Consider the following 24,598-nt stretch of genomic DNA (forward strand, 5'->3'; position numbering starts at 1 on the left):
TATAGCGAACTTCTCACATCTTCAAATACAGAAACAAAAGCCTGGAGATGGAATGGAACAAAAAGAATACTGTTCCTAGCTGATGAAGTAATGGCTCTCTGTCCAAAGACAGCCAATTCCCTGAAAACAACATGATATTTAAAGTCTTGAAACTATATTGCAAGGGAACCACCATGAATTTGAGTGAAAAGCAATAAAGCTCACGAAACACTGTACCTGCCATGGTCAAAATTCAAGCTGGGCACACTAGCCTCCTGCAGATTAGGGTTAGATACTCACTTTTGTCTGAAAGAACTGAAGTAACCTGCAGCTTAATTCCTCAGATTATTTTCAGTCTAAAAGAAGAACAATGGTAGGGAGCTAAACTGGTCTGGTGGCAGATATCAAGGTCGCTATGTCACATTGGGATATTGGGCCAGCTATACTTAGAATAGGACTTCAGTTATTTGCATGGCAAATTTCGGAGTGGGAGCTTAAGCAATTTAAGTTTTTTTCCTACTTAAAACCAAAGAATAAATAAAAGTCAATTCCATTTTTCAATCTTCCTTTTAATACCCCTGAAGCTGTGGCCAAATCAGAAGAGATACTGAAATAGATACATCATGGTCAATGTGCTGAAGAAAGCTGTGCCGGACTACAGCTCTGAGAACTTGAGCTGCCCTGCAGCTATTGCCATTTGTTATGTGCCTTGTGTTCACCAGAACACTGCTGTATGTCAGGAAGTAAATAAAAAAGAAGCATTGCATGTTTAAAAGCATTAAGCAGATCCTCCTAATGCTGCCAATAACAACAGCTGCCAGGCTGTTATGGAAGTAGGTATGAAGATTTGCATTTGAATTCCTCATCTTTACAGGGCGCCTCTTTCCAGAGTGCACACCCAAGTGGCCAGGAGTGCATCTGAGAGGAGACAGCTCCTTTTCTGGAACCCTTTCCCTCCCAAGGCTGCTGCTCTCTGTGCTAAACATAACAGCACTGGTGATGCACTGAACAGCAGGGAAATTTCAGCTGTTCCCCACCTACGGTGTGAGCAGACACACAACCTATAAAACTAACCTATAAAGCAATCTATAAAAGCTGACTGTTCATCCTATCATCTTCTTGTGCATCAGTGAATCCCTGGCTGAGAGAGCAAGGATACAGAGCAGGCTACACCTGTCCACACCTCTAGTGGTAGTCCAGACATCTCTCCTCTTTGAGAGGTTTTTCTTACTCTGAAGGCACCTTATCAATGGGTGTTGTTTCATGTGGGAAACTATCATGGCAAACTGAAATGTTTTCAGGGAACAGAGTCCATTAAAAAATACCCACAAATGTCAAGAATGAAAACCAGAGCAGTGGTACCCAACTACAGAGCCCTGCTGTGCAGAGTACTGTGGTAAACAAGCCATGATGGGCATGCAGAACCATCCTGACTTCACAGCGCTAATAAGCAAAATCCTGATGAAGGCATGGTGAGGTTCAAAGGCAGTAGTCAGAATTAGGAATGGTCAGCTGGCTCAAGCCCTTTAGACTACCCTTTTACAATTCAAGTCAATGTTAAATAAAACCCAGAAGGATCAGGAAGGCAATGCCACCATCTGAGCTCTGCACCAAGAAGCTGCACAACGTGTTACATGAAGACCGGCGATGTTCATACCTCCCTCCCCTCAGATCTGTATGGAGGCTGAAAGACAAGGGACTTCTCTTGCAGTTGTTCTGTACCACTAAAAACTAAAGGTTTACCCCAGTATCTGCAGCGTTCCCTGTGCTAAGCACTTGCAATGTAAGCACCAAGGTTCTGCTGACCCCAGATGTAAACTGACCCTGATGCACATGAAGATAACATCGTGAAGCGCTTACCTGTAATTTTGTCTCTCACGAGCTTGCAGGATTCAATTTCACCAATGCTCCCAAAGAGACTCCTGAACTCCTCCTGGGTCATGTTCTGGGGTAAATAGTTGACTATGAGGTTGGTTTTGCTGTCATCTGTAGCAGCCCCTGTCTGCATGGGGGAAGGGCAGTTTCTACTGTTGCTGGAGGGTCCATTGGTTGTATTGGAAGTAGGGCCATTCGACACCTGAGGCTCCATGGTGCTAATTATCTACATGAAAATAAAAGGAAAAGAGAAAAAAACCCCTTAAGTTTCATAGATACAATAGCTATTTTTAAAGATACTTACAAACGAATGAGTAGGTAGCATTCATGGCCAATTTAGATACTTCAACAAAAAAACCCGGCTTGATTCCTCTGTTATTGTTGCAAAGTAGGTCATGCTAGTCTTTGGCTGTGAGCATATACTAAGATGCAGTTAAAAAACCCTTCTTTTTCTGTTAATGCGAAGCTGATTTCTGCTTTCATCACACAGCCATTTTCACAAATGTAAATTTAAACCACATAAATTTAATTATAATTTAAGGTAATAATCATAATTAAAATTATAGTTCCATTAAATCAGATGAAGTAAGTGTATGGCTCCATATGAAAAGGTAAAATATTTTACCTATTTAATAACTGTATCACAGAGTGCAATGACAACAACATTAACCAGGCACAGTCAATCTGCAACGTGTTGTCATTCAGACTGCTTTCAATTAATAAACCCAGTGTCCCAAGACATACCATTTACCAGTTCCAGTGATGACCTATATTCTCCAGTTATATTTTTCACTAACGAACTGACACCTCTTTAAATAATAAAGCCCTGGATGTGCAATCTTCAGAGATACAAAGGTCTTCAGATATTTACTGGAATCAAACAGGTTTAATCAGAGACAGGCTTATCAGGCACAGGTGCAGGCTGGGATTTAAACAAGCACGTCTATCTGGAAATGTGAAACTCCCAATTTTCACGGAACAGACTCAAATAGGCCTTTCCAAAAAAAATGACAAAAAAGAAACCCAGCTTAGCAAAGTGCGTGCAAGACAGTAGCCCCATTGTCACCACTGCCACTAGTCACGTGAGTAAAGCTGCCTGCATGTTTATCTGCAGAATACAAGTTTAAATCCGAAAACTGCACAGACAGACAAAGGAAACAGAAACAACATGGGTACTTCAAGTCTTTTCTGTAGGAGGTATATGCCTCTACTGTGGCTTCCAGCCTGCCTTCTGTCACCAGCTATGACAAGGGAAGGACATCATCTTAGCCTCAGACATCATCTTGGCCTCAAATCTCAGTAAATTAAAGCAATGCAAACGGTGGCTTTTGCTGTCTACTGTGGAGTGTGCGATGTGCAGCTTCACTGGTGTTTCGTATCAAAGAGCATCCCTCGGATGGGCTCACCCTCTCTCCATCAAAGACTCTGAGAGTCAATAATGCAAACTGCTGCTCCGGGCAAGAGACTACACTGCCCAGGGACAGGGACAAACAGGGAGAACTGAGGGCTAAGACACCATACACACTGAACCTTGTGTTCATCCGATCCTGTAATTATTGTAATTACCCAAGACTTAATTTGCTTTCTTTTTTAAATCCAGGGAGGTACATGTTGTGACAAATTAGACCTATAATTCAGGAGGATAAGGGGGGACACACACCAAAAAAGGGGTGTCTATATTCAACTGCATGAGGGAGGCTCACCCAGAATAGGTCATATTCTGGTCAATCCTGTATTTATTTACTTATTTTTCTTAATTGTAATGCTCCAGTGTTAGTTTAATGCCACATTTATGAAACAACACCCTTTTTCATCAATGGAAGTAAGTTTTGAATTACCTTTCTTTTTCTTACTGAACCCAGGAATAGCCAACTTGGTTTTAAACAAAAAGAAACCTTTCCACGTGCTTAATAGAAAGGCCTTAATCGACACAGCAAAATCATTGTGAAAAGAAATGCTGCAGGAATAGCAACTTCTTGAGAGAAATCAGCACATCAAAACCAGAATCCCCCTGCCAATTTTACCAGCCACATGGCACTCAGCACTGCTGACATCTCTGTCATGCTGTACCAGCCCCATACACCCTTCCTTCAAGACTTTCCCTTTTACCCAGTATCAGCCATCCCTTCTTTTCTCAGTCTGATTTCATACATGTATTTATTCACACGTACTACTAAACGGTTCAGATGCTGCTAAATCTGGTTAGCTCGGGATTCCAGCTGGAAGAGCATCCTTTGATCTCAGCACCTCCGTGACCCCACCACAGACACTGATGCCAACTCTGAGCTTTGCCAACAGCCCGCTGCAGGGCTGGGGTTCTGCACCCCAAGGCTAATGTGCTTCAGCGGAGCACTGTGTGCTTGTGTATGCTGTATTGGCATCCACTTGATTAAAACTGGGGGGAAAATTCCAGTTCTGATAATAAGATGTAGCCAGAAGATGACTGAAGCAGCTGATACAGTTAACTGCAGCTTCCCATTTACATTTAAAATCATCTGACCATATCCTTTCCAACATAAATACCCCACAAGGCAAACCACAATTTTAGGGGTTGATCCTGCCCCTCTTCAAGCCGACATGAATACCACACCACTGGTTTCAGTTACAGCAGAAGCAGGACTTCAGCACAGCGCACTGAGGAAGGTACATCGCCTATTATTAGCCACAGACACAGAAGCTATCTATAGTCCCTCACAATAAACAATAACACTGGATCTTTTAAAATCTGTGAAAGAAAACAAAATTTGGAACTGGCTGGTGTCCTACTTACGCATTTTGCAAATGCTTTTCAGTTACATTTTCAGCATGCTTACCTTCCACACCAAGCAAACAAACAGAATTCAACTCAGATAATTTAGCACATTCAGAACATTAAGCTGCTCTGTAAAAATCTGTTCTTGAACAAATAGATTTCCTCCTATAATACTTCATCAAAATATCTTGGCACAAACTAATGCTGCACCAGGTGCCAGGTCTTCTCCTAGCTATTCTCACTCAACTCCAATTAGGTTTTCCTGATTTTTTCAATATTGGAAAGGAAAATCAAGGCATTTATATGCCCTTCAAATTATTGCAAAGTTGTAGGGTACTGAAAGTCGATTTGCTATGCATATCTATATATCCATTAAGATACAATGGATAGACCCAAATACTGAAGAATTACTAAATATGTTTCCAATAAGGTATTTTAGATGTAATTTCTTTTTTTACTGCAAATTTTTAAGCATCCATTTACAGAGTGATTTTTGTGCAAAGCAGATATGCACAAGAGCTTGCATTCAAAGTTCTTATGGGCACAAAGGAATAACACTTATTTTAGATGTACATACTGATCCACATCATTAGTAAACACTGGAATTATTGATGGTAACAAAAAGGTAAGCCCTAGCTCTCCTTTCCAAACATTCTGCTCTCTCCCCTACACATCTGAAGCTCGTATCCACTGTTAAGAGTTCAGTGTGCATGCACTGGGACATTTATTGTCGATGACTGGTTTTAATATTAAGTAGTTGTTGATCCCACGTCAGGCAGCAGATTACATAAGAGCAGCATTATTTATTCAAAGACTAAATTTCAACATGACATTTCGCTGTCTTTTTTCTATCCACAACCCTAAGATTTAGATTTTTTTAATTCAATATCTGTATCACAATATGAGCACCTCTGAAATAGATGCTCTAGTTACCTGGGCATGCAGTTAACTTTCATTATGCTTTTATTACTGGTAATAACATTTCTAACAAATGAAAGTACTGGGTTGTAATTCAATTCTACAAAAATATTTAAGGAGGCTGTAAGTCTGTCTAACTCATCAAGGGTTTCTCTGGATGCGGGCAAAACAAAGGTGGAAAATCCAACAGTGACTTAAACCCAAAATTAATTTTTTAAAAAACAAAATATACTCTTATCCCTTGAAGATTAATATTACACCTCTATAGATGCCACTTAAAATTAGCAACATCCCTCTGCTTTTGCATATCTTCTCTGACCCAATTTAGGCAGCTACTACTGGTCTCGAAATATACCAGTGCAAACGTCATGTGTGATGACATTCACATGCTACTGAGATAAAGAGGGACTTTGTTTTGGGTTTGGGGTTTTGTTTTTCATTTTTTGGCAACAACCTGCCAGACTCTCAATACTGCATCACCATGTTCTATATAGAGGATAGCAGGATCTCTGAAGAAGAATAAGCTGCAGTTACTGTTGATAGACACTGATAATTTAGCCACCGATAATTTGAATATTCTATCTTTAGAACATTAAAAAAAAATACTGTCTGTGACAGAACTTAAAGACTGCGATTCTGTAAGTTAAAGGCAACCCATATTTCAATTTCTGGATGTATTTCATCAGACTGCTGCTTTTAAAAATGACTTCTTGGTGTACTACTTTTCTCACTATGGTAATGTATCAGCAAAGTACGAGGTATTTTAGTTTGACAGATTTCACAAAGAAATGCTTTGTTGCTTGGGAAGACAGCATAAGCTTTGCCAGTTTCTGCAAAACACTGCTTAACAAAAGGCTTGGTATAACCCCTCCTACAAAATATCAGCTACAAGTATCCATTATAGCAACTCCAACATTACAAATAATGTTTCAGAAATAGTTCTGTTTTATCTTCATTACTATTTTTTTTACAATTAATTCAATTAATTCCAATTTATTCCTGCTGAAATATTAGCTTCAACAGTAATGCAAAGAATACCTGTATCTATAAACACAACTATTACAATGCTTAAACAAGCTGGAGTAACTGACATTAATCTTCAGTTATTACAGTAAATATGTGACATCCATCTACCATTACAAAGCACAGCTAATGAATCATTTAGAAAACTACCCACAGACCAAAGACAGTGTTATCTCCCTATTGCATGCATAAGCAATAGCCAATGGCTTGATAAATGTAAATATTCATGCTTTGTATCTGCAAAATTTGTTCTCAGGAATCTAAAAGAACGTCTGCATGTTGAACTGAGAGACTGTCACATACATACACTGAAAGGAGTTTGTATGCAGCAAATGAACACCCATTCTCGTTATCCTCATGACGTATACATCACTGCCCATATTCTACAACAAACAGAAATGAATTTGAAATGTATGGGGAAAAAACCAGTAACAATTAAAAATCATAAGGGTATTATTTATAAGCACTGAAGTGGTTTTAAACATACCACAAGCAATCTTTTCCTAAAACTGAAAGTCTGAATAACATTATAAAAACTGGAGGGCTCATGCAGACATCCCCATTTTGAGGACTTAGAAGTTAAAAAAAGTTATCTATGAATGATGAACTGTTCACAGCACCTAAAATGCCAAGAAAAATGATCATGGTAAATTACACCTCATGAAGAATTCATGAGGTCTAATTTTATATTATTTCTAAGTGTTCATTAACGAACAAACTCAGAACATTCTCCCATAAAAAAGAATTTAGATAAATAATGCAAAGCTCTTACTTTATCTAAAAAAAGCTCTTTAATTAGCATTGCAAGTTGTTTGCTTTTACAAGTGAAAACAAATGGTGCCATGGCAGAGGTCCCACAGCCATCTCCTCAACAATGATGACAAAAGGAGAAACAAACAAAACCTCTCAAAGAAAATGAACCTAGATTCACAAAGGTTTTCCTTCTATAATGCGAAAACAGCCTTTAACTCCCAGCTTATCTGCTCTTTTGAATGGAAGTCAGCACAGCACAAGTCTGTCCCACAAGAACTCTTCAGGTGAAGAAAACCCCATTTGCAGGCGCTGTTTGACTCCATCTGCTGATCTGTACATGCACAGCCATGCCAAAGGCAGAAGGTTGGTCCATAGGTGTGGAACCCACAAACATATCCAAGCTCAGGTCCCTCAGCCCTGGGCCAGCCACTGCATGCCCCTGCTTCACTTTCAGGTGCAGTCACTGCTTCTCACTTGGAGGGGGGGACTAAGCAACACCTCTACAGTTCTGCAGAATGAGGTACTGGATTGTAAGATCTTCAGGAGAGATCATGTTGTCTTCCCACAGGGGTGTTAAAAATACAGTGATTTTAAGTATTCATCAGCTCAAAAATGTAACTCCAGCCAGAGGGAGAAGTAGGTGCACCTGAACCTCACAGACGTTACATGGGCTTCTTTCTAAAGTGACCTTAGGAGAAATAAATAATGCTCAGTGTGCAGCTCCAGTACACATTCCCTTTTCTGTAACAAAACCATCAGATTTCACTGTCAATTACATTTCTATTAAAGCTTATGTACTGCATAACTACACTTTGCTATTATTTACCTAATAAATACATCATGAACATGAAATAAAGGAGGAAAATTAAACTTTTGAGTCAATCTGCCTGGAGGCAAATCCAATATCCCAGGAATGAAATAATTATCTAACCTTCCATATTTTGGCATGCTCCCCACTCATATGCCCTTGTACATGCTCCATCTTTACCTTACTTTGAGTAGAAGTCGTATTTAGTATTTCAAATACAGATACAGCTCAGAAAGCTAGAAGTCCCTGGGATAGATTCTTACAAAATCCTGGTTTCAGACACCACTGCACTCAGGTTGAAAGGGTGTTCAGTGTCAACAAGTTCACATTTATGGGTGCCACAATAACTGTACAGAGCACACAAGTGATCCAAATGGAGAAGACAACAAATGCATTCATTTTAAGAGGCAAGCTCCAGTTGAAATAAAGGAGGAAAATTATTTTCTTCAATAGCTACATTTATCCAGATCTAGACCATTAGAGGCTTTTGCGTGAATATGCTGAAACAAAATATCTGTCCCCAATCTGCAGCAAAATGAATGCAAAGTTTATTGGCAATATTACTTGTTATCACAGCAGTGCCTGAAGGATATAACTGATACCAGCACCAAGTGTGCTAGATGCTGTACAAATGGGTAGTAAGGGCAGGGACTGCCACTGTACCAAACACAGTGACAAAAAATAGAAAGGCAAAACCTGTTATTTTTATTTCAAGTTTTGCAGAAGGGAAAAATCAAACCAGAGGAAAGCATCTAGGCAAACTGCTGAAGCTACACAGTAAGCTGTGACAGCTCCATAACACAACACCATATCCTCAAACCTGGCCCAGAGATTAAGGTCACCACTCTAACAACTTCTTCAAAAAGCAAAACAGCATAACGATGCACCAAACCGCATTTTCTTTTGAGAGAGAGTTTCAGATAAATGTGTCTCCTGTTTCCATGAAGTATGGACTCTGCAGTTCTGCATTTGATTTCAAGGACAAAAGGGAATGAGTGGTGAAAAAAAAATAGGAGACGCCAAAATCAGTCACAACCCTTTCAACATCAATGACTACTAAGGTATCAACAGAGGAAACCATTCTTTGAACTACAAGTCCAATAACCACACACAAGATAGGAACAAAGGCATCGCATCACACACTTCAAATGGTCTCTTACTCTTCCTGCACGAACTCTGGGGACAAGAAATGGAAGGAGGAGAACTACAATTACCAAACATAGAGCTCAGCACTCCCCAAAGCCCAGAGGAAACACACAGGGCTGGGGAGCAGATGCATGGACAAGCACTCCATGCACAGCAATTTCTGGGAAGCACACTAGGAGTGCTACACTGCACATTTCCAAGGACAAATACACTCTTCCAGAAGCAGAATATGGTTACAGCTCTACCATATGTATAACCCCAACTCACAGTATCTGAGGTTCTTTATGAACTTCTACTGGACTTCATTTTCAATCACTGTTTCCAGCTTCACCACCTCTTGTGAAGACCATGGAGAAACTACACGTCTGAAACCTCAGAGTTGTTTTGGCTATTCAATGCTCTCCAAACATCTTACAGAAGTCTACACCAAATGTGCTCAACAGCACAGTGAGAAAAAACAGTATAATAAGTGATGGTTGCAGAAGCATCCTGCTATCCCTGTATAAGTGTTATCCTTTTCACTAAGACAAACTGACTTCTAGAAAGGTAGCATGCTGTCCTGCGCTTTACTTACACTGGTTTTACCACAATGTGCCTGTTATAATTTCTGCCACTAAACATAATTTACATATGAAGATATGGGAGAACACAGCCTTGATTTCCCAGCATTCAAACACCACTCGGACACAGGTTTGGAGAAAGCAATTTTCAAAAACACCTGGAGAGGAAAACGGATACATTCCCACTTTATTGCATAGGTTACGCAACTAGCTCTGGTTAAATCCTCTTAGAATCTGTTCTGTCCCACATGCATGGACAGTAACAAAGGCTGTTGGCAGGGAGGTGTCCTACTTCTGCATTGGGACATGGCCATCAATGGCTCCCACCTACCCGCATCCCCAGGGGTCACCGGCCACCTCCGCTCAAAGGTCTGTACTGGAACAAAGGCAACACGGTCAGGCTCTGCCTTCTGAAGGAACATCTATTTCCTCTTCAATAGCCCCTCTACTTCTGCCAAATTCATACCATGCAACTCTGTACCTACAATTTTACAAGGGCTTTATGACATTTATTTCACTATTCTGGATTGCTCCTTATTCACTCCTGGATTTTCACCTGGACCTACTACTTGTTCTTTCAAGATGTATATGAAGACTACAGGAGTCTGGAAATAACCAATCTCAAGAAGTTAAGATCTTTTTTTTGATTGGTGTGACAAGCCAAAATGCGATGCAAACATCCTCTATGGGCAGCATTTTATTAGGCAGATACCACAGAGACAAGTGGTCTTCCAGAGACTGCCCTGTCCTTCTTGAAAAAGAGGGACAGTGACTAAACAAAACAAGTAAAATCTGTGCCAGCAGGGTGACAGAAAACCAGAACTGCCACTGAAAACATTAAGTACGTGGCAAACCCTGAAAGACTGGAGAGGGTTTCTCAAAAGCCTGGATACTAGATAATAATAATAATAATACAAAAACATGGCAGAGATCAACAGCTAAGATCCCCAGTCTAAAGGACATACAGCCTAAAAATACATCGAAATGAAAGCAAAGGAAATTGAGAAAGTCTTTTTATATTTTTGGTTACTTTCTGAATTTTATTTTTAGTTCCGAGTTTGTTTCCTAATCACTACCTACTTGTTTAGTTTACTGAGTACATTACTGAGCTATATATTACTAATCTGTAACTGAATTATATTACTGACTTGGGAATATATATACTGCACTGCATGCTGACGCACAGATTCCCACGGGTACGTACATGTTCATGTAAGAAGGAGACAGCTGCAAGTCTTCAGCTGCTGTAGACCTGTCACAATTCCACTTTGTTTTTCCCTTTAAGAAAATAATCTAGAATCATTTGCAACCCAAGAGTTTAGACAGTGAAAGCTGTGTTACAAGCCATACTGAAACCTAAAAACGTCTACTTACCAGAAGGCACAGCAAAGCAAGGACAGAGCAGAGCTCTCCGTGAAGCCTAGGAACACCCAACCCCCCACTGCTGTTATTTCTACTGAAGTTCTAGAAACAAAAGCTATGATTTTCAGCAGCCCTTAAGCAATTTAAGATTCATTAATGTTCACTGCAATAGGATTTCAGCTCCTAAGCTGAGCTGCAAGTTCTTCTGAAAATGTTGCCAATACATTTTTCATGCAAAGACAGGCTTATATTAGGCAGGAATGGATGGTTTAGGAAAACACATGCCACAACCAAGATGCTTTAAGGCTCTGTCCTCAACAGGACCTTAATGAAGACACACTGGTAAATGCAATTAGGGAACACTATCAACATGTGTACATCTCGACCGCTGGCAACCGCATCTCTATGGATACTGCTGCTTGCAGGACTAAGCAAGACAGACCCCAAAATAGGACTTAGCTGAACATCGTAATTTATTTCCATCAATACAAATGTTAGCTTATTGCAAAGGAACAGTATATTTCTCTTAGAACTAAACTACCAATAAACATAAAATTACATCTCTTCTACAATTAACCAGTAACCCTACAGCCCTGTACCACACTAACATTGCTTATGGAAATATCTTAAAAGGTCATGAACAGGTAACAGGAGAAGGAAGACGACCTGAGAAATCTCTGGTGGAAAAATGATCAGGAATGACCTTCCAGTATGCAGAGGCAGCTGTTTACTCTGATAGTCTCACAGAAATATCTACACAATGGCTTTTAAATGAGAGTAAGGTTTAATGTACTATATGCGATAAATATCTCAGTAATACTTAAATGATCTCATGTATAAAAGCATCTATGCTAAGCTCACAGAGCCATTACCATAGATTAATAATATATTATTCATCAATAAAGGGCAAAATACCAAGTATATATGCATGTATCTGTCACAGGTCAGAATAACAGATCTTAATGGCTTATCCTGGACATAAACTCTATTAATCTCTGTACTAAGGAAGGGAAACATGCCCCAGGCCAAATCAAACAACCTCCTTATTCCAATAATTAAGATGCCTCCTAAAATTGCCAAAGTTGTATTTGAATTCACCAATTTCTTACTCAGAATAAAAAAACCATACCCTCAATATCAAGAAATTAAAACCCTTTCAAGACTCTCTTCAAAAAAAGTGCGCAGATCTCATGGGTAACATACTCCTGGTTAAAACCCAGTTGTTGTAATGCACCCAACAGCAACCCAGTCCCCGGATATGGGCACTTGTGGGCATTGGGGATCCAGGCCATGCCAGCTGTCCCAACTCAAAACCCATACATTACATTTTGCTTGGGTGTCAACAGGCAACTGGAAGAACATCAACGTAGTAAGATGTTACTAAGCAAGGAATATCTTAACAGCCTAAACATGTAAGAACAGCTTGGGTATTTAATAAGCCCAAGTAACCAAGTTAATGTCCTTCCTGTTGGCTACCTTTCCCTACAAGACAGCAGTCATACATATGCTTCGAACTCAGAGCTGGATTCACCCCCTCTGTGAGTTTCATCTCAAAGGAGGAGAGCTCAGTGACAGAAATGACATTGTCTCATTATTCAAACTAGTACATCACCTAAGCTTCCGTGACCATCAAGGCATTTAGCCTAGGTGTCCTGGTCCAGCCTGGTGTTGTCAAAACACTGGAGGAGAACATGGCTTCTGCCATGGCCACAATGGCTACGTATGGCTACAAGGCTTCTTGATGACCACACAAGTAACATTCCCTTTTGCATATAGCAAAGATTAACGATGGAAATTAAACTCAATTTCTACCCCAGTGAGCATCTACATTTGTGAACACTTCTTTCAGTACTTGGGTAATGACAAGCACAGACAATAAAAGAAGGATTCTAAAAATATACTACTCTTTTTCCCGGGATTAGTGTGTCTACAGTTAAATATAAACTGTGCTCTATAAATTATCAAACACAATGTCAAATTCTGAAGTGCACTCCGGAATCTCTCACAGAGCACACGAAATACAGAATGATAATTTTGTCCTGGCCCAGTTAGTCTGAAGAACAATATGCTACTGTGCTAGATCATGGAGTTAGCTCCCATCCATGGTCACACTAAAAATGGCCACAGCCACCACCCGTAGATGCGCAGTGATTTTCTTCAGGACCCTCTGCATCAAGCAATGAGACTAATTCCCTGAACAGCTGCTCTCACAGGAAGGGAATCGACAGCAACACTGCCACAGTATAGCTGGCACACACATATTAGGAAGAATTTCCAGCATTCATGCTTTCCGCTAAAAATCAACTTCCCCCTACTCATCTACTGCCAGTAACTTCATTTGGAACAAAGATACACAGGGAATGGTATTAGACCTATTTTTATGTAAGAAACATTTGTTTACATGCATTATTACTTATGGTGTTGTGACACTGCCTTCTGCTCTACAGGAATAACAGGATTGAGTCTTAGCCCACAAGTTCTGCAGCACATAGGACAGCAAGAAGTCACTGACCACCATTTGAAGATCAAGGATGACGAGTAGAAGATGGATACAAGCCCAGCAATTAACAATCACACTTGTAAACCCTTCAGTTGAGCGAAAGAAGACAAATACCCACAAATATCTCTTATCCCAAATGCAAATGCATTAACACTTCACCACAGTGTAGTGACTTAAACATGGGTTATTTCATGCCATTTAGTCATGAATTTTGTATTAGCTGCTGACTGCTATGGGAGTCTACATGTTAGCTTAGAACTGAGAACAGGCATGGCCACCTTCTCCCCAGATTACCATTCAACTCTGTAGAAAGGTTTGTTAGTACTTTGCCTGTGTAATTTACTACAACCCTCTCAAACCAGAACTACTATAAACAGGTTGATTTCCACACACCTTAAATACATCACAGACATCCAGATTTAAATTAAACCATATATTAAACAAAAACTATGCCGAACGCAAAATTTTCTAAGGAAGTTTAGTCTAGCAATAGTAATTCCCTAAGTCACGAATATCAGTTTCGCTTTTAATAGCAGTAGAGAAATGTGGACTTCTGACAACTATCCTGACGTACAGCAGGAGAGACAAGGGGACTAAGCTGGTTCCTGGAATATTTTGTCCTTGCTGGGCAATTAGACGTAATGTTACAAGAAAAGTCAGATCTATCTTCTATTATAAACTGTGAGCACTGCTGTCTTGGCTAGTTTTCCAGTATGCGATAACAAGATATTCATAATGGAAGGAAAAATATTAAGGACAAGCTTCCTTCATCCCTAATGTCCTTACAAAAGCTCTTCAACTGCGTCCAACCTGGGAGTAACTAGGTTGCAGTGCTCAAAACACAACTGGCTACCCCAAATAAGCGCATTTACAGGGCCACACATAGGGCCTAAGCGCAGTGCCGTTACCTGCTCCAGCAGCAATCTTTCTGGTCCCTACATGGATGGTCAGATGGGACATTCCCACCAAGCATCCCTCAGGAAGGGAAAACCAGAGGAAGCTGTTTGGTTTTCCTTCCACAGCTCAGTGAACGCACCTGGGTACACAGCAGAGTGGCTGGATCTTGAGGACTTGCACTACTGGAAAGGCTCCAGTGGCATTGCTGCCCTGTGCCAACACTGAAAATCACTTACATGGCCAGAGACGCATTACGTGTAGAACCTTCTCGAAGCACTGCGAATGACAGAGCCACCTCCAATAGTCATTTGTGTCTGTTTTGAAACAAACACACATTACCATATCGCCTTTACCTCCAAGAGTTCTCCAAAGCCATCACACACACCACCACCCCAATTCTGAAATATACAGGCACACAACCCTAGGCTGGGAAAGACGCTGACCACCCTAACCGTAATGTATAAGAGGTTTTGAAGCCATTAAAAATATAAAGTTTAAGTATTTAAAGAATAAATTAAATTTAGTTGGGTTTTTAGTTCCAGAACTCAAGGACAAATAATTTCCCATCACAACAGCATCGCTGACGCAATTCCGTGTGCCTTAGCAACAAAGGCGTACTACAGAATTTTATATACATCATGACTTTAAATACTGTCAAAGGCAGGCTTGTATTTTACGGTGCAACTAAACCATTTCCAGAGAGGACACACAGAGGTTTAGCTATTTTTTAATTATTTTTTTACTTAATATTCTGTCTTTTCATCCCATTTAATTAACAATTTCTAACTGGTTCGCAGCACTTCCTCACTGTTACAGATTCTCTTCACTGAGGTAAGAGTCCTCACATAAGACAGTCAAGGGTAGAACAATAGCTAAGACGAACTCGGAGCTTCCTCCCTACTTTTTGGGGCCCTAGAGCAGCGATAATGAATTAGGAGCTCTAAAATGGTTAACAGAAAGAGATTACAGTGACAGAAAATACAGATCAACCCAACAAGGGCTCTAATTCTTAATGAATTTAGGCAAGCAACATAAATGCCACAAATAAGACAATGTTACGTAGTTGCAAGAATTGCGTTCTCCATATAATCTCATCTGAAAGCATTTAATTCCTAACACTGATGTTCCAATGCTATTGCAAACTCTGTCTGAATATTTAAATAAGTAAACAACAAACAAAAGGTCTCATCTTCAGTGCCCCCAAGCTATCATCCAAAACTGGTTATAATTAAAGGTGTGAACAACAGAGTAACAAACCTGCAAAGTCAAGGTTCTGAGAAATTAATGGGCATCGCACCACTGCACCAGTTCAAATTTACCACTCATTATCTCCCTGACTAGCACAGTGCTGTTTCACATATTAGTGCCTCCTTCTCTTTCCTCCAAGCCTTCCCTGCCTTTTCTAGATGGCTAATTTTAAACAATTACTGCCTCTGACACATCGAGACCTTTTTCTTCCTCCTTTCTTCTTCTTGTTGTAAAGCTACTGACCTACAAAAGCCCCTTGCACCTAAAATATTCCAGCATTTTAGAAAGCAAAGATGGATCGTTTGAGGGGAAACAGCGTGCAAGCAAAGTGTCTTTGAATCTCCGTCTCTACAACATCTTCACTTTACATTAACTCAAATGGTTAAACACACTCAAACGCAAAGGCTAAGGCAAGGTATAGGACCCCATTAAACACTACTTTCATTAGGGTTAAATGTATTGTACCTGTTGAGTTGAGATGTTAGACTCCTATCTGCAAAATTCTTCAGAAAATGCAAAATGTGTCTTGGTCTTAAAGTTACTTGGGAGTCCCACACTGCTGGTAACTGGACATTTACACAAACAACTGGAGAGCACTACATTCCGCAAACACCCTTTCCCTTCTTGTACAAACCCCAGTATTTTCCTTAAGGTCCATTCAAACAAGACGGGAAGATACACATGCATGAACACACACAAAAATACGTACATATGCATCTCTTCATCCATCCTACTATGAAAAGGAGAGGAGAAAGAGCAAGAGAAGAGGAGTGCAATGGAGGAGGGGTGACTTTCCATCACAGATTAGCATATTTTGCTACATCTGGCCTATCTTTTTCAGGGGTACCATGGTTTTTTAACATCACCTCACTTGCAAGAAAACTGTTTGCGCCCACTTCTCCCCCAAAACCCCAATGACATTGAAAAAATACTGCATTGCAGTATTTGCCAGTGCACCGGAGTGTATCCAGTTAGCTGTCCCACAGACAAACAAATGTACATGTTAGTGTGTCCAGGCATGTAAATGAGTGGTCTAGTGGACACAGATTGCCAAAACAGACAAGTGGATTTGTCAAGTTATCTGCATCTCTCTCCCTCTCGCTATCTTATTCTCTGCCACTGCCCATTTCTTGCCTGGGGTGTTTGCTGAAATTGTTTTGGAAGTGCAAGTTCCCAAAGAAAACATTAAATTCCCCTGCCAGAACACGGAACCCAATCGCTCTTTATCTCTTTGGAAAAACCTTGGGGTGTGGAGTGGCTCTAGGTTATGTACCAACAGCATGACAATTACACACAGAAAATAACCTGTGTTTAATTAGCACACTCCCAGCATACCAAGTAGGAAGGTTGAGGAAAAAAAATTCACTGTAACCTAGAAGATACTATTTCTAAAAAAATTAATACATTAAATATATGTAAGATTAACGCAACCGGATTTTCTTTCAATAGAGTCACAATATTTAACAGGACCAAATAAAGATGATGAAGACTATTCCAAACCCATTCAAATTGGATTTTTAAGTATAGCCCTTCCAGCTCGTTGTAACCATCCTTTGTCACAACAGCTCGGGCTCACTTTGAGAGAGCTCAAAAAGGTAAAATTAATAAAGAGGAAGAAAGCAAAGGAGGCAACCAAGCCATCAACAGTGGAGAGACATCCCTGTATCTAACATGGGAACTTGATCACTGGAGTACATGGGGATGAGATTTTAAACTGATGGCTGGTATTCACGTTGCATCAATATCCAATTGTAAAATTTCATCCTTTCTGACTAGTAGTTCACCAAGACAATTTAAAAGGAAAGAAGAAATGACATGTCTACAGATAACTACATTTTTTCTACCTTTCTGTCTGTAAATAAAGAGGTTTCACGTTTTAAGCTTTTAGTATTGGTCGCAATCTTAATTCAATTTTACTAACTTAATAGCTGGGTTTCTATACAAGGATTTACAATGCGATCTTTTACATGCCAAAAGAAAATGTCCCTATGTACATGCAGGCTGTATTCATTAATATAATCTTAAAACAAAGAAAAGAGGAAGATCGGGGCAGGAACACGTGCACCATAAAACAAGGATGACATTCTTTTTAAATCTTCGTAGAAACACCAAATTGCACAGAAAATGAAAATGTAACTACTAGCTGATGACTCTTAAAGCAAACAATGCAGCTGTGTATAATAAAAGGCACCCTTATTTATTGTCATGACTAAGTTAACGGGTTTAGAACACAGCACCTCTGTTTTGGACACAAGAAAAATTATTTTACTCTCACGTACAACTACAATGCATGTCAGAATGCATCTCTGCACATGCACAGCCTGTAAACCGCACAATTTTATACACGCACACACACCCTCAAGATTTCTTCCCCCCTCCACATTGTAAAGCAGTGCAGTTTTCAGAGGGCCATTCAATTACTTCTTCACAGAAAGGACTGCAGCAGAAGCAATACTTAAAACAAAGCAAATTAAAAGGGGGCGATTTCATTTCTTTTAATTCCTCTTTCAACCAAGCACTGCCATTCCTGCCGGAATTTGCATTCAGCGTAACCCTGCACCAGAGGAAGGAAGGAAGTAAAAAATGTTTGAAAATCTGAAGACAGAGAGAAAGGCGTGTTCTATATTCTCGCTTTGCTTCTCTTGTGCCTCCTGATGTGTGATAGATGAGCATTTTCTGGGCAACCACATTTTTTATATCTTTTACGCTACTGTCTATCACTCACTAGTCTACTACGCTTTTTTAACACTTCTAGCACCAACAGCTATTTCCCATTATTGTTTGCCACTACAATACACCACAGTTAGCAAAACACTGAGCCACGGTTTAAAAAGTAAAGTTGCCACAAGGAGCCTGACATTGAAAGTGGGTATTTCTCCAGCAGATCTATATAATAGACTGTGGCTAAAGGTGGGGCTGGAGACGAAGAGAAGAATAATCTCATTATTTCTGTAAATTCCGGTCAGCACCTAAACCTTCCCATATGGTGAACTCCCCTGAACTGATTATTCTGCCATATAACCATCTGATTTTGCAAAAATACCACTATCACTTAACACAAAATCACTGCTTAGGGTAAATTCATTCTACCTACTGTTCTCATAGGGACATTTGCTGGAAAATTCTAAGAAATGATTTGCAGAAGCTATCAGCTGTGGGAGTTCACTATTATACCTCTGTCAACTTCATTCAATAGAATTTACATTTATTTTATTTTTTTATATATGCTGCCTCCAAGGATTCCTTCCAATCTTTTTTTTTTTTTTGCACACACAATTTCACAGCAGGGAGGGGGGGAAAAAGAGGGAAAAAAAAAAGAAGAGGAGATAACCTTCTTTTGCAGAGGAGAAAGAACAGATGCTTAAAACCAGATTTCTAGAAATCACTGCAAGCCTGAGCCAGAAATGTAATTAACACCTATTTATAAAGAATAATTAAAGTTGTGACTGCCACAAAGAACAGCAGAGATAATCGAGGTAGCCCCTGCTTTTCTTTTTTGGAATTTTTTTCCTTTTTTTTTTTTTTTTACACTGTTTGCAGTATTCCCACATGATTGCCACCTGCTCCCCCACTCAGCTTCCCCTATGCTCGTTTCCCCGGCAACCTTTCATTGGCTTTTCCTCCCAGCTATCGCTTTCAGTTCGGCTGCTCAGTCTAATCTTATTTGTTTTACACCCATCAAAACAAGCAGCTAGACAAAGACAATCCTGTAAGAATAGGAAAAGACCGTCGCTTTGTTCCCCCCCCCGCCCCCCCACTCCCTTCCCCGTTATAATAAATATCTGTGGCAAAAGTCTGAAAAACGTTAAAATTGAAGGGGAAAACGGGGGGGACACCCCATGCCCCTCAAGCATCACCCCACAGTGCTGGCAGGAGGGACGGGCCCCAGCCCCCCTCCTCTCTGGGTCCCCCATCCCCAAGTCCCCGGCACTTGGTTCTGATCATGCCATTTTGCACAATCTGTAAGGAAAGCACAAAAGAAGGGACGAGGCGAGCGCGTCCGGGCTCCTCCACCAGGAGAATATAGGCTAAAAATAGAAATACTATTTTTCACATAAATGGCTTTGACTTCTCCCGGCATTTAAAACAGCACAGAACAACACGGCTCCCACCCCCCCCAGCCCCCACACCCCGACACAAAAAAACCCACCCCACACACCCTTCCTTCCATCCTTCCATCCATCCATCCATCCATCCATCCACCCATCCATCCATCTTCCACAGCACCGGCTCCATGGGAAACGCAATACCTGGATGTGAGAGGCGATTATTAGGTTTGTATTTAAGGCTGGTGTAATACAAACGGAGATTAAAAGGCATCACCGGCTGCCTGATCCGCCAGGCACATGCGGTACAATGACACCGCGACTGTCAGCAGAGACCATCCTCGCTCCACTGAAATGCAGCGTTCAATGGGAACGCAGCGGAGTGCCATCGTCGTTAGATACGTTAAATAGATATATAGATATATACACACACACACAAGCAGGCATATCCCCCTATAAGAAAAAATAATACCCCCCAAACGAGGCTCTCTAATTTTATTTTATGACTCACGATCCACCGCCCCGAACAAAAGAAATCCGCGAGGCACACGAGAAGCGAGACAAAACCCCCACGAGCAGGCTCTCCCCGTTCACTTACCATTTTCAAGCCATTCCACTCCATCTGTGATCACAAAGATGGACCCTTACAGCCCCTCACAGAGTCGAAAGCAAAAAGAGCGTTATGTAAAAGCTGACATTCCTTCTTACAGCGCTGCTGCCCAACGATGCAACAAAATCGACATATACTAGGCACTGCAACACATACAAGCCTCCTCCTCTTTTTATGAGGTCACGACAGGAAACTCTTTGAAATACAATATGCAGCATTTACTGAAGCTCATATAAATCACCCTCTTTTAAAATTACCATACCTATTGCGCAGTCCACCAAAAGAAAATTACCAATCTCAAGCCTTTCTTTTTCCCACCCCCCCCCCTTTCCATCCACCATCCCCCCATTCCTCCCCCCCCCCCCCCCCCCAGGATTTTGCTCGGCATTTGTATCTCCAAAATGTCAATGTGGAAATTAACTCCCTCCCCCCCCCCTCCACTGCTTAAAAAAAAGCCTCTTCTTCCTTTTGCATTTCAGTTAGCCACATACCAGCCTTGCATTAGAAATGAGCTCTTTTCTCTTTATTCTGAGAGAAATCGCGATTACCTTAAAACGACAAAGTACATCCTTTATTAAAGGATACGCACACATTAAATATGAAAGAGAGGGAGTGAGGGAGAGGGAGAGAGAAAGGGAGAAAGGGGGGGAGAAAGGGAGAGATAATGTACAAACACATCAGTAGCAGAAAAACTAAATGCATGTGAAAACACAGACTGAGAATGATGCAGATTCGGGGAAAATCTGGATATGTTAGCTTCTAGATCTACCTCTATATAAACCCGCTACGATCCCATCTTTAAATCTACTAATACCTACCATAACCATTCTTAATGGCAAATATTGGGTCTTGAAAGGCTTCAACTCTTCTACAGATTTGCTAAGGTTTTCGGGGAATTATTTTTTATTATTATATTTTTTTTCTTTAAAAAAAATCCACAAAGCACAGTGCTAGACGTTTGTGCAGCGAGAATAATAATAATAGTAATAAATAATAAGAATAATAAATAATAATAATAAGCACAAATCTGCTGTTTTGTGGTCTTTTGTTGGCTGTTCCTCCCCGCAGGTACCGCGGTCCCCGAGCGGCGGCCCCCGGCGGCGGCAGCGGGCGGAGCGGCGCGGGCCCTGCTGGAACTGGCTGCCGGCGTCCCCCCGTTACAGCCATTTATGGGACCATCTGTCAGCGGCGGGCGGGCGCTGATTGGCCGCCGCCGCGCGGGGAGGGCGTTGCGACATCAGGTGCTATTGAAATTAGCCGCGGCCAGATTGACAGTGTTAATGATGGGGTGACCTCTGCAACAACAGAGACCAGATTTCTGAACTGCTGCTTGTGTCTAGTAATTAAGGCCCGGTTGAAGAAACAACACGCATCCCTCTATTTTTCCTTATATTTTTTATTATTTTTATGATGATTTTGTATTTATTTATTTATTTATTTCCCACCCAACCCACCCCGCCGGAGCCCTCGGCAGCGGCAATGTCGTCCCTCGGCCATGCTTCAGTGCCTACATCTTCTTACCTCCTGCCCGCCCGTCTCCCAGGTCCGGCGTATTTTAACCACCTTATCTTTTTCGACAGTTGCTTTCCGGAGAAATGCATATTTAATGACCTGCCTCTAGGCTTAAAGGCACAACAAAAGCACTCCCGACGTGCGTTTAAAGCTGCATTTATTTTCAGGTACTATTGATTTTAATAATAAACCATCTCTCCCCTTCCTTCTGCCTAGCGAGGTTTTAAAAATACATATTTATACAAGTGGATTTGATAGCGCTGCCACTTGATGCCGTCTAAGGCACAGCAGACACCTATTTATCAGAGCTCCCCCTGAACAACAGTAGTATTTCAGAATCATTTCCCCACCCCGCTTCATCTGTCTTCAGCTCTACAAGAAATAAAACATAGGCAAACTTTGGGTGTTTAAAAGCATCCCCCCCCCCCCACTCTCCCCCCCTCCCCCCCCCCATCATCAGCCTTAGAGAGGAACATGCTTAATTTAACAATGCACACTCATTAATCCTCCGCTCACTGCCACTGACAAACTAACAAAACTTCACTTCCAAACAGCAGTATTTTACCCTCTCAGGACCATGGCCAGTTTATTACCAGTTCTCACAAGTTAGGAAGCATTCATGCCCTTCTCTTACTTGGGAGTTATTTTCCTGAAGCATGTTTTGGCCAAAGTAACAAGGCATGGCACCCTGTAATTGCAACTACCCCTGAATTCACGTTCACCTCAACTAAAGTGAGCGAGTATTCTTGGTTAATGTATGTAAGAATCATTCAATTTCACCATCCATGCATTCATTTCATCAGTCAAACATTTTTTAAAACTCAGTATCATTGCAAGCGTTTTTAAACAGAAGAGCTGTAAATGGAGAAAGCTGGGATGGGCCATGTTATCAGCTCACTTAGTTCTTTCCTGGAGAAAGAAAACCTGGCTACAAACCACCAAAACCATTTGCAAAAATATGCGATCAGATAATCTTTGTTTTAGAAGTTTTATGTATTTTTTAAAGCATAAATATGCCCTCAAACTGCTCAGCTCTGAACTGACATTCTGCACATTTTAAATGTCTTGAAAACTGTAGACACACTCAAACACACAGAAAGACTAAACACACCCAATAAAATATATGAAATATAGTAAGCTTATAAAAATCCAGCTACAAACAGACCAAGCAAGGAGAAAAATGGCATTTAAAAGACATCAGACAATCTATCTGTGGAAAGAGCACTGAATTCAATTAAAATATGAACAATGTAAAAGGCTGCAGAGAGGATTTATCCATGCATCTTTTGGAGTATATTTGTAGCTTGGTAAAAAAAATAGTAAAGATTAAACTAGCTCGTAAGATAAGGTTTCCTAACTCAAATTTAAGTGTCCAGTTAGACTGAACAGACAGGCATCAAAATGCTACAGAGCTAGTGTATTACCATACATGCTTGTGCAAAAATACACCGAATATTAAAGTTAGATTTGTAATGCAAATTTTTACTCCAGGTCTCTTCGGGGGTTAATAACACCGAAAAAGGCATCCAGAAATTATTTGTAAGTCTTTTCAACTTCAGCCGACTTTGTTACTCTAAATTCGTTATGCACATCAAAAGATTCAGCCATTTTTCTGAAAGAATAATTGCACGCTGCTCCTCTAAAACACCAGCTATCTTATCCGCCTGGAAACCCAGGTACTCTGCACACTGACCACTTTCCCCAAAAGCACCCCACATACACAGCCTTTCTGGGGAACACTGAAACAAATACTCAAACATCCTCAGAGGCCTCCCTCCGTAAAGACAAAGGCAGAATCCTATTGTTGAAAAAGTCAACCTTATTCTTGTGTTTCCAATAGTACCATTTATCTTTCAGGGTAAGGGACTGACCACCACATCACGGTCGTGACATTTGTAAAGCATCACATTCTCTATACAGCCTCTCCAGCATCAGCCAGCAAAGCCCCTGAGCAAAGCATATTTTTAATGCAATCTTCCATCCCCACAAAAAGAAACTTGTCTTAAACAGCTAATCCAATATCAAAATGAAATCACAGGGTTGTTTCCCAGCCCCCCCCACCCACCCCCCTCTCCTTACCATAAATGAGCAGTTTCTTGACTCATTAATGACAGTTTCCCTTAAAAGAAGTGATCTCATATCACTGAGCCCCTCTCCACCACGCATACATCCCAAAGGTTGCGGGTATCTTAGCATCAGTAGCCGCTAGCAAGCTCTCTCATACAGAGCCCAGATGGACTATACCAGAAGCCAATTCAGCGTTAATAACTACCTACTCTGTGCAGTTTAGAAGCCTTACGTGGCATAATGTCCTAGGCAACAGCAGCCGATTGAAACAGCAAATAAAAGACAACCCAATTCTCCAAAAGCATCAAAAGGAAAAAAAATAATAAATTGAAGAATGATTTTTCCCCCCCAAATCTCTTACTTTCATAAGATTAAACTGAATCCTTCAAACAAACATATGAAAAAGGAGAGAAATAAAACCAGATGCTGCCCAGAAAAAAAGTGACAAAATATTACCTCATTATTTAACAAAGCAGCATTAAGCGTCCTGCTGATTTCAAACATCTTGCCACAGATTTTGGTTAAGAGAAACAGGAAGAATC

The 24,598-nt window shown here is 40.7% G+C and overlaps 1 protein-coding gene across 6 annotated transcripts in view; it reads right to left on the reverse strand.

The window, feature by feature from the left end:
• ELAVL4 (ELAV like RNA binding protein 4) overlaps nt 1-24,185 on the reverse strand; it is a 64,677-nt gene extending 40,492 nt beyond the window's left edge. For 2 of the 6 annotated variants that reach the window (XM_013129568.3, XM_031050728.2), the window contains exons 1-2: nt 24,069-24,185; nt 1,840-2,080 (exon numbers count right to left, since the gene is read on the reverse strand). In XM_013129568.3, coding sequence (XP_012985022.1) covers nt 1,840-2,080; nt 24,069-24,185 — 358 coding nt within the window. Of the gene's footprint in view, nt 1-1,839; nt 2,081-20,465; nt 20,756-21,295; nt 21,428-24,068 lie in introns of those variants that run through there. The other 4 variants (XM_013129571.3, XM_013129569.3, XM_005151112.3 and 1 more) reach the window with 3 other exon arrangements.
• Nucleotides 24,186-24,598: the final 413 nt, after the last annotated feature.

This window comes from Melopsittacus undulatus, chromosome 6, assembly GCF_012275295.1.
Source record: "Melopsittacus undulatus isolate bMelUnd1 chromosome 6, bMelUnd1.mat.Z, whole genome shotgun sequence".
NCBI classification, from domain to species: Eukaryota; Metazoa; Chordata; class Aves; order Psittaciformes; family Psittaculidae; genus Melopsittacus; species Melopsittacus undulatus.